General features: G+C 41.7%; 1 protein-coding gene and 1 long non-coding RNA gene across 7 annotated transcripts in view; one reads left to right on the top strand and one right to left on the bottom strand.

The window, feature by feature from the left end:
* Nucleotides 1–3,963, top strand: part of LOC137658564 (uncharacterized) — a 133,861-nt gene extending 129,898 nt beyond the window's left edge. For both annotated transcript variants that reach the window (XR_011047369.1, XR_011047368.1), the window contains one exon: nt 3,826–3,963. This is a non-coding gene — a long non-coding RNA (uncharacterized lncRNA). The remainder of the gene's footprint in view (nt 1–3,825) is intronic.
* Nucleotides 1–14,367, bottom strand: part of LOC137658561 (otoferlin-like) — a 212,666-nt gene that overhangs the window by 57,646 nt on the left and 140,653 nt on the right. For all 5 annotated transcript variants that reach the window (XM_068393449.1, XM_068393452.1, XM_068393450.1 and 2 more), the window contains one exon: nt 3,820–4,018. In XM_068393449.1, the coding sequence (XP_068249550.1) occupies nt 3,820–4,018 (199 nt within the window). The remainder of the gene's footprint in view (nt 1–3,819; nt 4,019–14,367) is intronic.

Raw genomic sequence — 14,367 nt, 5'->3', positions numbered from 1 at the left:
ATACGTCTTCAAAGCCGTGCCTCTCGGGCTTAAAATAGCCCCAAGGATTTTCACGATGCTTGCGAACGTAGTTCTCAGTCAATTACGCCTAAAAGGAATTCAGGTAGTAGCCTACCTGGATTTTTGGCTGGTGTGGGCAGCACCCAGGACAGAATGCTTGCAAGCTTCCCTGTATGTGATCCATTTCCTAGATTATCTAGGCTTCAAGATCAACAGGAAAAGTCTCAACTTCCTCCATCTCTAAGTTCCGGTGGGTGTGAATCCACTGGGACCTAATGTCACACCGTTTTCTCCGTCATGGCGGAGAAAAGAAAGGAGATAGCTGGTTCTGTCAAGAGACTTCTAGATTCCGTATGGATATCAGATGCGAACTGGAGAGTGTACTGGGGTCTCTCCAGTTTTCTTCGGCGACAGACCCGGTGCTAAGAGCACAGCTAAAGGATGCAACCGGAGATTGGAGTAGTTATGCATCAGATGCGCGAAGAGATCTGAGAAGACCAGTTCCGCTTCGTCGAAATACTCTTCTCAGGCCTTGGTCCCAAGCCAGACTCCTTAGGAAGTCGGTTCTTCTTCATCCACCTCCCCCGTCGGTGACGAGTCACTCAGACGCCTCGAAGGAGGGATGGGGAGTTCACTCTCATCAGAAAAAGGCCCAAAGGTCTTGGTCCAGTCTATTCAAGACCTCTCACAGTCATTTTCGAGAGACTATGACAGTCCTTCTTTCCTTAAAGAAAGTCTCCCCGCATCGCTCGATCCACATTAGGTTGGTGCTGGACAGCGGGGGAGTTGTGAGATGCTTGAATCGACAAGGATCAAGGTCGCCACCTCTCAACCAGGTGATGTTGGCCATCTTCCGATTTGGGGGAAGAAGAAATGGTACCTGTCAGCAGTTCACCTTTAAGGAGTCCGCAATGTGACAGCGGACGCTCTATCCAGGTTCACACCGATAGAGTCGGAATGGTTCCTAGACGCAGGACCATTCTCCTTCATTCTGAGTCAAGTCCCAGAACTGCGGCTAGACCTCTTTGCGACGAAAGACAACAAGAAGTTGCCCCTGTTTGTGTCCCCGTACGAGGACCCCTTGGCGGAAGCAGTGGACGCGATGTCCCTCGACTGGAACAGATGGTTCAGGATTTATCTGTTCCCTCCTTACAACCTTCTGTTGAGGGTCCTCAACAAACTGAGATCATTTAAGGGAGTAGCGGCAGTAGTGGCCCACAAGTGGCCGAACAGTGTGGGGTTCCCTCTGGCATTGGAACTACGATTGGAGTTTCGACCGCTACCAGATCCAGTTCTGACCCAGTGAGTCCAGAAGTCAATTGTCTGCGCTTCATCACAGAAAACCCGGACCCAGCAGCTCATGATTTCTTTCCTTAACAGGTGAGAAAGTGTTTCGGGATTTCGAAAGCCAGCATGGACTTCCTAGAGGATTATAAGTGCAAACCTCTTATAAGGCAATATGAGTCATCTTGGAGAGAATGGGTAGCCCTTGTCAGACGAAGATTCCGCAGGAGATCACGACGGACTTCTGCTTGTCTTTCTTCATCCATCTCCATGGTTATGGATCGGTAACTAACACGATTTTATCATGTAGGCCTGCTTTGACAAGACCCATTCTATATGCCTTCCAGGTCGACCTCGCTAACGAGATCTTTTATAAAAGTTCCGAAAGCCTGCGCTAGGCTCAGACCTTTAGCACCTCCAAAGCCCAATTCAGGGTCTTTAGAAAAGTTCTTCATGTTGCTTCGCTGTTGAACAATAAGGAGTGTGCGTTAAAGGATTTGACCCATAAGTTATCCTCCTTTTTGCACTCGCGTCCGGGGCCAGGGTTAGTGAGATCATACCCCTCTCGAGAGAGGAAGGTCATGTTCAGTTCCTGGATGGGTGAACTGAACCTATTTCCGGATCCTACGTTTCTCACCAAGACCGAGTTACCCACCATCAGGTGGGGTCCCTGAAGAATCTGCCCTCTGAAAGAAGATGCATCCCTATGTCCAGTAGAATGCCTAAAGGTCTATCTTCGTAGAACTTCAGACTTCAAGGATGGCCTTCTGGCCAGGGGAGAAACGTCAGGCTCAAAATTTATTACTGAAACAACTCAGGGCGAAAATCACATATCTTATTCGCAGAGCGGATCCTGACTGTTCACCCACAGGTCACGATCCGAGGAAAGTTGCTTCATCCTTAAACTTCTCTAGTTGTAGGGATTTTGGACATCTTCGTTCGTACACTGGCTGGAAGTCTTCCAGAGTGTTCTTTCGTCACTATGCGAAGCAAGTGCAGCAACTAAGAGGTTCTGTGGTGGCAGTGGGTTGCGTCGTTAACCCTGCTGTTTAACTCTGCGAGGAACAGTAGCTTAATTGGGACAATTAATTCCAGGGTGAGTATGTAGTCACATGTTGTACTACAAACTATGTGAGGGTACTGGGTGACCCACGTTGACTGTTCCACTTTCAAAGGTGAACCCAGCATAAGTGTAAACATGTGTGCCGAGCGTTTCTAACGCTAATGTGACTGATTAGTAAAACAGACTTTTGACTTTATTACTTTGGTATCTTAAAAGTGGCTCCAATGTTTTTTCTTTCAGACAAACAAGTTTCTGTTTACTATCATACTTATGCTTAAAGTTTTAGTTATCCTCCTCTTATATATAGATATATATATATATATATGAGTGTGGTTAACCTGTTTGTTTATTGTCTGTCAATAAACTGGTTCTTGAGAACCTTGCGTCTCCTTCACCTGTGAGCATTCATTCTATGTATATTTACCCGGGGATAATTCTAATAGAATGTTCCCTTATGCAAGCTAATACTGCATTGATTTATGCTTCCCCTTAGCTGGAGGACTCCATCCCATAAAGGGATGGTGACGGAATTACGAGTTTCCTCCTAAGCGGATATGAACCTTTGTCCAATACGTGTTTTGAGCGGAGGACTGGTCGATATTTCATATTGACACAGTGATTCTTTTCGAACTTCGCTTTACCCAGTATGGGGTGAGACCACTATACTTGCTTGCCTGGGGTTCATACTTAGATATATGTACTCTTCGAGACTTTCCCAGAGTCTAGTAAGACTCTTCCCTGTTGGGGGCAGGAAGCTCTATCATGGTTTATGATTAGTTGAAAAGATGTATGACGGTAACATCTTAGGTCTCTAGGTCGCGTCGACTGGGGGAAATACTTCTGAGGAGTACGGCACATTTTGAGAATCCACAGATACAGTAATGCTCTGGTATACTTCCATCAGGACGACATGGCTTGAGCCCAAAAAACGGATTTTGAGCGAAGCGAAAAATCTATTTTTGGGTAAGATAGCCATGTCGTCCTGATGGACCCGCCCTTCCCTTTCAATGAAAGGGCCGTAGGACCCCTCCCTACATACAGTATCTGTAGCACCTCGTGTTTCGCTACAAGGAATGCAGATGGCGCCAGAATCGGCGCAGGGCACGCTTACGAAACGGGAGAAGAGAGGGCCTTACGAACGGCTCTCCCCTTTTTCTTTCTCGTTTTCGTTTTCTTGCCATTTGACCCCTACGAAGTGTTAACTCTATTCGGGGTAAAGATTGCTATGAGGCGTGTCAAGAATACGTCCACTGATATTTACGATATCCCTAAGGTCTTTTTTAGGGATACTCGCTCCAGGAGTTAGAATTCTGGGTACCTTAAGGTAAATTCTCTGGGAATATCGCCGTAGTTGTAATATACCCTAGGAAGCTGCCTTTAAGGAACTTCCATCAGGACGACATGGCTATCTTACCCAAAAATAGATTTTTCGCTTCGCTCAAAATCCGTTTTATAGTATTTTCTTTTCTCACCTGCAGTTCGAGTCTAGCTGGAATTTTACATTCAGTTTCATCCCAAGAAAAGAGGCTCTCTTTCCGGCTGATGACTATTTTCTCCTCCGCCACCAAGTATTCAAATGGATATACAAACCTCCAGTTGAAGTTACCCTCGCCTGTCAGGGACCGGTAGTGGATATCTGTGCACTGAGTGTCTTCAGGTCCCTTCAACCATCTGTAAAGTAATGGAAGTCTATCAGAAGGAATCAACATTATAATGGAAAGAGATATTAAATAATATACTGTAGTTTCAAGTTTGACACTGTATAAAAAAGAATTAAAAACCAACACCTAGAAAAGGATTAAAAGCCAACTCTTAAATTATTTTTTCAGTGATCGTTATGATGTCATACCTTTTATGATTTGATGAAAATTTTCGAGTGTAACCTTTACTGGATGTGAATTCAATTGAACTGTTAAAATATTGGCAATTTGCATTTCTTATAATGTGTGTAGTCAGCAGTGTATGTTACTATAAATTATTAAAGATTTTTCTTTTTCTTTTAAATGATAACCACATAAGTCTATTACAAAAGTAAATACTGTACTTGTTTGCCAAAACTACTCTTTTAACAATGTAACTTTTATATTTATTTCTGAAATAACTTGCCCCTACAGCCCATATTCCACATCTCATAGATACTTTAGTTAATTTGGAAAAAAAGAAAAAAAATGATCATAAATAAACATGTACTCCATCTTGAACAGTATGTTTCATAGAAATGGAACTTGGACTCAGTTAGTAAATAGTCATTTTAATGTATCACCCACCTAGCTACAAAACTACCAGTAGGTGTTTTACATGTGGTAATGATTTTTACTAGATTTAGTACACCAACATTACAACACTTTGAAAAGTTATTTAAGATGGGGATCAATAGGCATGTTTTATAAATATTACCTATAACAATTTAAAATTAGTTTAACATAAGTAGTGCAGTTTTCAATAGATTCTAATCAGAATTCAATGCAATTGTTTTTTTTTAAATTGAATACTAAAAACAAAGAAACTGATAAAGTCTCACAGAAAGAGTATACTGTACATACAAATATATTGTTTTACCAACCTCTGACAATATTATGTCAGTTCTTCATTAAATTCTTGGTGATCTTTAAACTCAATAAATATTTAAAAAAATATAATTAATAGCCATTCAATTGTTCAACATCACTGTTAATGTGCCAGGGACAAGCAAACACTTGCAGTTAAGTAATAGCTTACATGTTAGCTACCGACAGATTAAGAATTATTTTATTTACACAATGACAAAAGTCAGCTAAGGCTACATGTTTATAAAATTTTAATCAAGATAAAAAAATCCACAAAAAATTATATAAGAAACTATGTTACCCCTTGCACCACTGCTCAGAATAATTCATGCAAAATTAATTCCAAAGTTTTGTATGAATTAAAACTCAAATGAAGTTATAATGATTACCAAGTTGTATGCAATTTCAGTATACATTGGCCATGTTGCCCTTTAACTGCATGGCAGAATGGCTGTTAGAGGAATTGGCATCTACAGTAATTCACAAGTTAAGATGCATTAGTGTATCAGGTGTAAGAATTAGCTTAATAGGATACTATATATTGATTTCTTTTGTGTTTATGCTGTTACTTGAAAAATCTTATAAATGCATTTTATAAGAAATGATGAGGTTGCAGAGACACATTTCTTGCCTTGACACAGTTTCATAACTGAATCTTAAGTTACTAAAATCAATAAGTTGCAGGCTGAAGAAAACCTTCATTTACACAACAAATAATTCCTTAGATTTAAACCTTGCACACTACTATAAGCAAAATAGAGTAAAAACTAAAATTCATGTACCAGAAATACAACATTTTTTATGCTAGTCAGATATACAGCATAGCCCAAAAGCTATTTTTGACAAGGTTTTTTTGGCTTATGTTAACAGTCGCACAGAAAAAAACAGAATAAAAGGTTTTCTGTTAAATTGGATATTGGTTATACTTTTACAAAGCTTTCATTTGGTCTTAAGTGTTAGTTGTAGCAATAAGTATCACAGCACTATACAGTCAATCATTTACAAATGTCACAAATTTACAGTAGCCTACATTTGGTAAATATTACAGCAATATTTAAGTAATTGAATTGAACTATGTAAATAATTCTTGACTGTCAAAGTTCCATAAAAAACTAATATTTAGTTTCAATGATGCTTTGAATTTGCATAAATAGAAGCTATGCAACGCTAACATTTCCAAAATAATGTAAGATTAATATATAAACTTTTAGTCACTTTAAATTACAGTACAGTGTACTGGACTTTGAGATGATTTTCTTAAAGTCATTTATCTTTTCAACAGTAGTTTAAGTTGAGTAATCCCTCTAGAGTATTAAAACATTAAAATAATTATGCATCCTAACTTTAAAAAAATAAAAAAATAAGAGTGGGATGAAATCTACTATAAGGAATTTCAGATGTCAACAAAACATATCTAAAATCCTGTAAAGACCAAAGCCAAAATGTTTAACAACGCTGAAAATTGAAAATGTATCGTGTGGGTACAATTAATAAAAAAATTTACGGAAGGATACAAACGCAACACGACACACAGACCACAAAGGTTACATGACAGACTAAACTGCAGACAAGGTATACAAACACACAAGACATCAAATGGTTTGTATGCATAAAGGTATGTTGACATGACAACAAATGAAAACTCACAAGGATAGGAATTGAGGTTGTTTAGCTACATATTTTCTTCACATGGAATAGGAATGTACAATGAATATTTATAGAAAAATGATATTTTGATTATAAAATAAATTTTTGAATATACTTACCCGGTGAATATATAGCTGCAACTCTGTTGCTCGACAGACAACTCTACGGAAAAACTCGCCAGCGATCGCTACACAGGTTGCGGGTGTGCCCAACAGCGCCATCTGTCGACCAGATACCCAGCTCTTATGTAAACAAAGACTCAATTTTCTCCTCGTCCCACTGCGTCTCTATTGGGGAGGAAGGGAGGGTCATTTAATTTATATTCACCGGGTAAGTATATTCAAAAATTTATTTTATAATCAAAATATCATTTTTAAATATTTAACTTAGCCGGTGAATATATAGCTGATTCACACCCAGGATGGTGGGTAGAGACCAGTAATATATGTTTACATTTTATGAGCTAAGAGTTTTTTATTTCATTTTAGAAGTTATCAAAATAACAAAAACAAAATAAATAGGTACCTGGTAAGGAAGTCGACTTGAACAATTACTCTGCCTTTTAAGTACGTCTTCCTTACGGAGCCTCGCGATCCTCTTAGGATGCTGATCGACCCCTAGGAGCTGAAGTATCAAGGGTTGCAACCCATACAACAGGACCTCATCAAACCCCTAATCTAGGCGCTCTCAAGAAATGACTTTGACCACCCGCCAAATCAACCAGGATGCGAAAGGCTTCTTAGCCTTCCGGACAACCCATAAAGAAACAACATTTCAAGAGACAGATTAAAAGGATAAGGAATTAGGGAATTGTAGTGGTTGAGCCCTCACCCACTACTGCACTCGCTGCTACGAATGGTCCCAGTGTGTAGCAGTTCTTGTAAAGAGACTGGACATCTTTCAAGTAAAATGACGCGAACACTGACTTGCTTCTCCAATAGGTTGCGTCCATTATACTTTGCAGAGATATATTTTGCTTAAAGGCCACGGAAGTTGTTACAGCTCTAACTTCGTGCGTCTTCACCTTAAGCAAAGTTCGGTCTTCCTCACTCAGATGTGAATGAGCTTCTCGTATTAACAATCTGATAAAGTCTGACCAAGCATTCTTTGACATAGGCAAGGATGGTTTCTTAACTGAACACCATAAAGCTTCAGATTGGCCTCGTAAAGGTTTAGTACGCTTTAAATAGAACTTAAGAGCTCTAACAGGGCATAAGACTCTTTCTAGATCATTGCCTACGATCTCCGATAAGCTGGGGATATCGAAAGATTTAGGCCAAGGCCGAGAAGGCAGCTCATTTTTGGCTAGAAAACCAAGTTGCAGCGAACAAGTGGCTTTTTCTGACGAAAATCCGATGTTCTTGCTGAAGGCATGAATCTCACTGACTCTTTTAGCCGAGGCTAAGCATACCAGGAAAAGAGTCTTAAGAGTGAGATCTTTCAGGGAGGCTGATTGTAACGGCTCCAACCTGTCTGACATGAAGAATCTTAGTACCACGTCTAAATTCCATCCAGGGGTAGCCAAACGACGCTCCTTGGTGGTCTCAAAAGACTTAAGGAGGTCTTGCAGATCTTTATGTCTGGAAAGATCTAAGCCTCTATGCCGGAAGACCGATGCCAACATGCTTCTGTAGCCCTTGATAGTGGGAGCTGAAAGGGATCGTCCTTTTCTCAGGTATAAGAGAAAAACAGCTATTTGAGCTACAGAGGTACTGGTCGAGGATACAGAAACTGACTTGCACCAGTCTCGGAAGACTTCCCACTTCGATTGGTAGACTCTAATGGAAGACGCTCTCCTTGCTCTAGCAATCGCACTGGCTGCTTCCTTCGAAAAGCCTCTAGCTCTCGAGAGTCTTTCGATAGTCTGAAGGCAGTCAGACGAAGAGCGTGGAGGCTTTGGAGTACCTTCTTTACGTGTGGCTGACGTAGAAGGTCTACCCTTAGAGGAAGACTACTGGGAACGTCTACTAACCATCGAAGTATCTCGGTGAACCATTCTCTCGCGGGCCAGAGGGAAGCAACTAACGTCAACCTTGTCCCTTCGTGAGAGGCGAACTTCTGCAGTACCTTGTTGACAATCTTGAACGGTGGGAATGCGTAGAGATCCAGATGTGACCAATCTAGGAGGAAAGCATCTATATGTATTGCTGCTGGGTCCGGGACTGGAGAGCAATAGATTGGAAGCCTCTTGGTCAGCGAGGTTGCAAAGAGATCTATGGATGGTTTACCCCAAGTGGCCCAAAGTCTCTTGCACACATCCTTGTGGAGGGTCCATTCGGTTGGAATTACTTGCCCTTTCCGACTGAGACAATCTGCTATGACGTTCAAGTCGCCTTGGATGAACCTCGTTACTAGGGAGATGTCTTGACCTTTTGACCAGATGAGCAGGTCCCTTGCGATCTCGTACAACGTCAGTGAGTGGGTACCTCCTTGTTTGGAGATGTACGCCAAGGCCGTGGTGTTGTCCGAGTTAACTTCCACCACTTTGCCTCGAAGGAGAGACTTGAAGCTTTTCAAGGCCAGATGTACTGCCAACAGCTCCTTGCAGTTGATATGCATGCTCCTCTGACTCGAGTTCCACAGTCCTGAGCATTCCCGACCGTCTAGTGTCGCGCCCCAGCCCACGTCCGATGCGTCCGAGAAGAGAACGTGGTTGGGAGTCTGAACAGCCAGGGGAAGACCCTCTCTTAGGATGATATTGTCCTTCCACCAAGTCAGACAAGACTTTATCTTTTCGGAAACCGGGATCGAGACCGCTTCTAGCGTCTTGTCCTTTTTCCAGTGAAAAGCTAGATGGTATTGAAGAGGACGGAGGTGTAGTCTTCCTAGTGACACAAATTGTTCCACGGATGACAGCGTCCCTACCAGACTCATCCACAGCCTGACTGAGCAGCGTTCCTTCTTCAGCATCTTCTGGATGGATAGCAGGGCTTGATCTATTCTGGGGGCTGATCGTCTTGTTGTTCAGCAACGTTCTCATCAGAGGGTTCCTCATCCGAAAACTGATGAGGAAACGGCAACGGAGTGGGCAACGTCTGGCTCGCCGAGTCCGGTCGCAGTGCATGCGTGACGGAGCCGGACGCAACATCATGGAACTGCTGCACAGTCTGTGAACTGTCAACAACCATGGGTGCGCGAGGAAGCACAGCGTCAACAAGAGACTGTCTAGACCGTCTGGGTTGTGCAGTCAACACCCTACCGGGTTGCTGAGGTTGACGCACTGCGTCAAAACAAGTCACCTCTGCTGGTTGTTGAACGTCCTGAACGTCAACAACCACCTCCGAGCGTCGCTTAACGTCAACGTGCGGCTGGCAACCCACACTGGGTCGCATCGGTGGAGGAACCACCTCAACTGGCAGACGCGAGTAGGTTACCTCAGCGTCAACAGGGCGCACAACCGACCGGTTGGAAGGTTGTTGGCCAGAAGGTTCGGTAGCAACCTTCTCCGCATTAAAGTCCTCTATCAAGGACGCAAGCTTGGACTGCATGTCTTGCAGCAAAGCCCATTTAGGGTCTACGGGAGCAGGTGCGGCAACAGACGGGGTTAGCGACTGAGGCGGTACCGCTTACCATCCCTGAAAGCCTTGTTTATGCATGACATAATTGTACAGCAAAACTTCAAAGGCTCGAAAACAGCTGTGAAGTTGACCTGTAAAAAAACTTGGAGCGTCTCCTGGCCAGGCGCCAGGGAGAGTCTACGAGAATTGAGAAGTCTATCTGGGCAGAGGCATGAACTCCCAAGCCGAGAACTTCTCTCGTGTCATATCAGACTCTCGCTCTATAAGCCAGTTTAAAAGAAGGGAAAGCAAAGGCTGTATCCCCCAAACTCCTCCTGGTGAAAAACCAGTCGCCTAGCCAACGTAAAGCTCTCTAGGAGAGCGAGAGAGCACTAGCTTAAAAACAACGGCTTCGAAGTAGCTAGGCCTAGTGTAAGCTCTGACGTTTAGGCGAACGAGGAGCAGCAGTTACAAAAAGATCCGGACAAAGATCCTTAAAAAAATCATCATGATTTAATTAAAGTCCATAGGGGGCTAAGCAGCTTTAGGCTCCTCTCCATCTGACAGAGTCCTCAAGGGAATATCAGTAGGAGGGGGAACAGCAACTTCCTCATCTACAGGAACCTTGTCCGATAAAAGCTGAGTCTCAAGCAAGGGAGAGACCTACCGTGGTGGCAATGCTTTACAAGCAGAGTCCACACTCACTGGTGCATTAGTAGCGGACCAGAACGCAACGTCATGTAACTGCTTGACAGTCTGTGAACTGTCAACAACTGAACTGTCAACCACAACAGGTGCGTGAGGACGCACAGCGTCCACTCGAGACTGCTTTGACTGCCTAGACTGAGCAGTCAAAACAACTCTAGAATGCGGAGGTTGACGCACAGCGTCAAAACAAGTCAACTCCGATTGTTAGTGAACGTCTTGAACGTCAACAGGAGCATCAGCAAGTGGCCTAACGTCCAAATGCGGCTGAAAAACCACACGAGACCGCATTGAGTGTGGTTCTAAACAACCTGACTGACGTGACTTAGCTACGCCAACGTCAACAGTAAGCACAAAGGAACATTAGGTTGGCTGAAAGCCAGGATATCGATGAGATAAACGGCTAGACTCAACGGACTAATCGGCAGAATAGTCTTCCATAAGGGAGGCAAGCATATTCTGCATGTCTTGCCATACAACCCATTAAGGATCAACGGAAATGGTTGTGCTAAGAGACGAGGGTAACGTCTGTGACCGCAACACTTTGCCAACAAAAAAGACTCGGAGTCTGTGTTACGCTTTTGTTAGGCGGCGAGCAGTTATCCGATGACTGCATAGGGTCAGAGCTGTCCTAATGGCTGTAACCAGGACGCTGGACCTGTCCTGAAAAGACTGACTTTCGCTTAAGGGCTTCGAAACCTTGTGACAGGTTTCTTATGCGAAAAGCCTTCGGATGACGAGGAGAAAAAAAACGTCTCTCTCGTCTTATGGTAGGGGAGATCTTGGTAAGATACACCCGATACCATAGAGGGAAACGTCTGTTCGTTGATCAAGGCCTCTCGAACCCATAAGTCGTTCGACATTACTTCTCCCCTGGGCTTGGGAGCATGCAAGAGGTCCCAGACTAGGTGAACGACAGGCACGAACAGACGAACCCTTGGACGCAACACTGTAACACTTTGCGCATATCACTTTATCACTTCGATTTTATGTTTTGCACTTATTTCACTGAAATCGAAACTTTTACTGATTTCTACCTGAAACACGCAATTCTACCCTTCATTAAAAGGTAGTAATTGCGAAATCAGTCGTATAATGCAAGCTCATTAATACCAGCAAAAAACAGAAAACATATTTTAAGATAAAAAATTCAGTGGCTGGGAAAGAGACTAAACACTAGTTCATATAAACTACGTTTTCAATCTCTCACCGCACATAGCCTGGGGACGAGAATAAAAAACTAAAAACGTTTTATCCTTCCTCCCCGTACAGAGACTAGGGACGAGAGTCACACGAGAACAACGTTACCCGCTTGAACGGAACGTTTTCTCTCCTCTCTCTCCCTCCGTCTCTATCTCTCTCTCTCTTTCTCTCTTGCTTTCGCACCTAAGAGAAGAGCCCAATAATATCTCGTCAAAAAAACATGTTATTTGACTAAAGAAAAAAACTGAAAGGTTTTTCAAATAAAAAGTTCCTTTAAAATAGAATTTAAAACATTTAAGCTAAGAAAGAATGAACAAAACGTCAGAATCGATTTACTCTTACTGCAAAGTGAAACCGTGATACACTCTCTCTCTATCGTGACGATAGAGCGCATGTTGAACGTCCTGAACGTCAACAACTGCGTAGCATAAATAAACTAAACGTTAGTTCATCTTTGAAAACAGTACGAAGACTATCAAAGAAAATCTTTCATAAAATATTACATTTAAAAAGTTTTAAATCCTTAGCTCTTTAAAAGCTAATTACGATATAAAGGGCTCAACGTTGATTAACTTCGGTTTCCAAGTTAGGACCGCCTACTCTCAGGAAAGGTCGCATATAACAAAACATTAAAATTTATTTTTATATGTTTATAATAAATGGAAAGTTAATCGAAGAGGCCTAATAAAGGCGGAGAGATATAAAATATATAGAGGAAAATCTATAAATAATTTATAACGTGATAAGATAATTACTAAAAGCCTAAACACACTTCCGTCTAAGGGAAGGGTCGGCCATTTAAAAGTGAAAGAAAGTCCATACTCTCTTTGTCACCATAATTAAATCTATCCAAAACGAGTTCAAGATTTATTTGAAGAAAAACCCTGCACAGCGAAAGCTCAAAACTAGAATATAGCACTTCACCAAATAGATGTGAAAAACTCCAGTTTAGCAACAGCGAGTAAAGTACGTCTTGTCGACACGTCGACAGAGAGAAAATTGAGTCTTTGTTTACATAAGATCTGGGTATCTGGTCGACAGATGGCGCTGTTGGGCACACCCGCAACCTGTGTAGCGATCGCTGGCGAGTTTTTCCGTAGAGTTGTCTGTCGAGCAACAGAGTTGCAGCTATATATTCACCGGCTAAGTTAAATATTTAAAATTTCAATAACATCCATTTAACTTTTCAACACATACAAGTCCCTATAATTTAATTTTCCCCCAGAGCATCCATTACTACCTTAAAAGCTCAAGTTTTAAAAATACCGGTAGTCTTTTCAACTATCAAAACCATATACATTTAATATTTTCCTGCATTAGTAATTTTGCACCTTTCATTCAAAGAAGCTATACTACAGTATTCAAGAATTCTTTGCTTTCCTTATAAAAAATCACTAAAGTAATTGCTGCGCATTGCATTGTTATTAATATTATCATTGTCATCAGCACAGTATTATTATTATTATAAAAGTTAGGCTTAAAGGATAAATCGTGTAGAATAAATTACATCTTAAGTACTTAAGACTTTACTTCATGGTTGATTTTTTTTTTTTTTTAGCTAACCCAATTCTCTCAAAACTTCTTCAACTTTTTTGTCAAAGCTTTCTGATCAAATGCTAGTTAAAATAAGGAAAGCTAAGTAAATTAATTCTATTAAAGATAACCAAAATCAGCTTTTCTCTCTCTTGATGGTACTTTTCAATTGACGCAATACTGTCAACACTTGGAGGCCTACAGTATGAAGCAAATGTAGGGAAAGGTGTAAGGGTGTAAGTGGCCCAGATCACACCACGTGGTGCTTAAAGTGTGACCCCTCAGTCAGATGTGATATTGTCATCATTATTACTAATTTATTTATTTCACCAAGCTGTGTACAGCATTGTGACTATTACATAGCCTGACATCTAAAGGGAAAAATTAAAGATGAAGTGGAATGAAAAGATTTGTAACATCCAATTGAAATATCCTAAGATTCTAGCCATCTTACATACTGAGAACCATTCATGCATGTTCAGGAGGCTTAGATATTAAAAGCAGAGCTAAAATTTTTGCCAACTGATGGACATCCCTGATGTCAACATCATGACCTAGACAACAGCATTGCTGACATCGTCAAAAATAAAAATACGGCAAATTTCGAGGTAATTTGTATTTTTCCTAACAATACAAACCATCTGTCCTTTACATAGAAGAGATAACAGCAAAGCTGGAGAATATGGCAGTTAGAATTTTATAGTGAGAAGTAGGAAGTTGGCCGGTGGTTACCGGCTGGGAGTGGGGAAAACCCGGCACCCATGCTTGCTCACTGAGTAGGCACTTTGATTGTAGCTGGGACTTTCTAGGGGTTGGTGATGCCAGGAAAGTATGAGTAAAGAACTCAGGTTTGTATAGTTAGGAAAAATATGAATTAACTCCAAATTCA

The sequence above is a fragment of the Palaemon carinicauda genome, chromosome 19 (genome assembly GCF_036898095.1).
Source record: "Palaemon carinicauda isolate YSFRI2023 chromosome 19, ASM3689809v2, whole genome shotgun sequence".
In the NCBI taxonomy this organism is placed as follows: Eukaryota; Metazoa; Arthropoda; class Malacostraca; order Decapoda; family Palaemonidae; genus Palaemon; species Palaemon carinicauda.
This window is presented reverse-complemented; position numbering and strand designations above follow the sequence as displayed.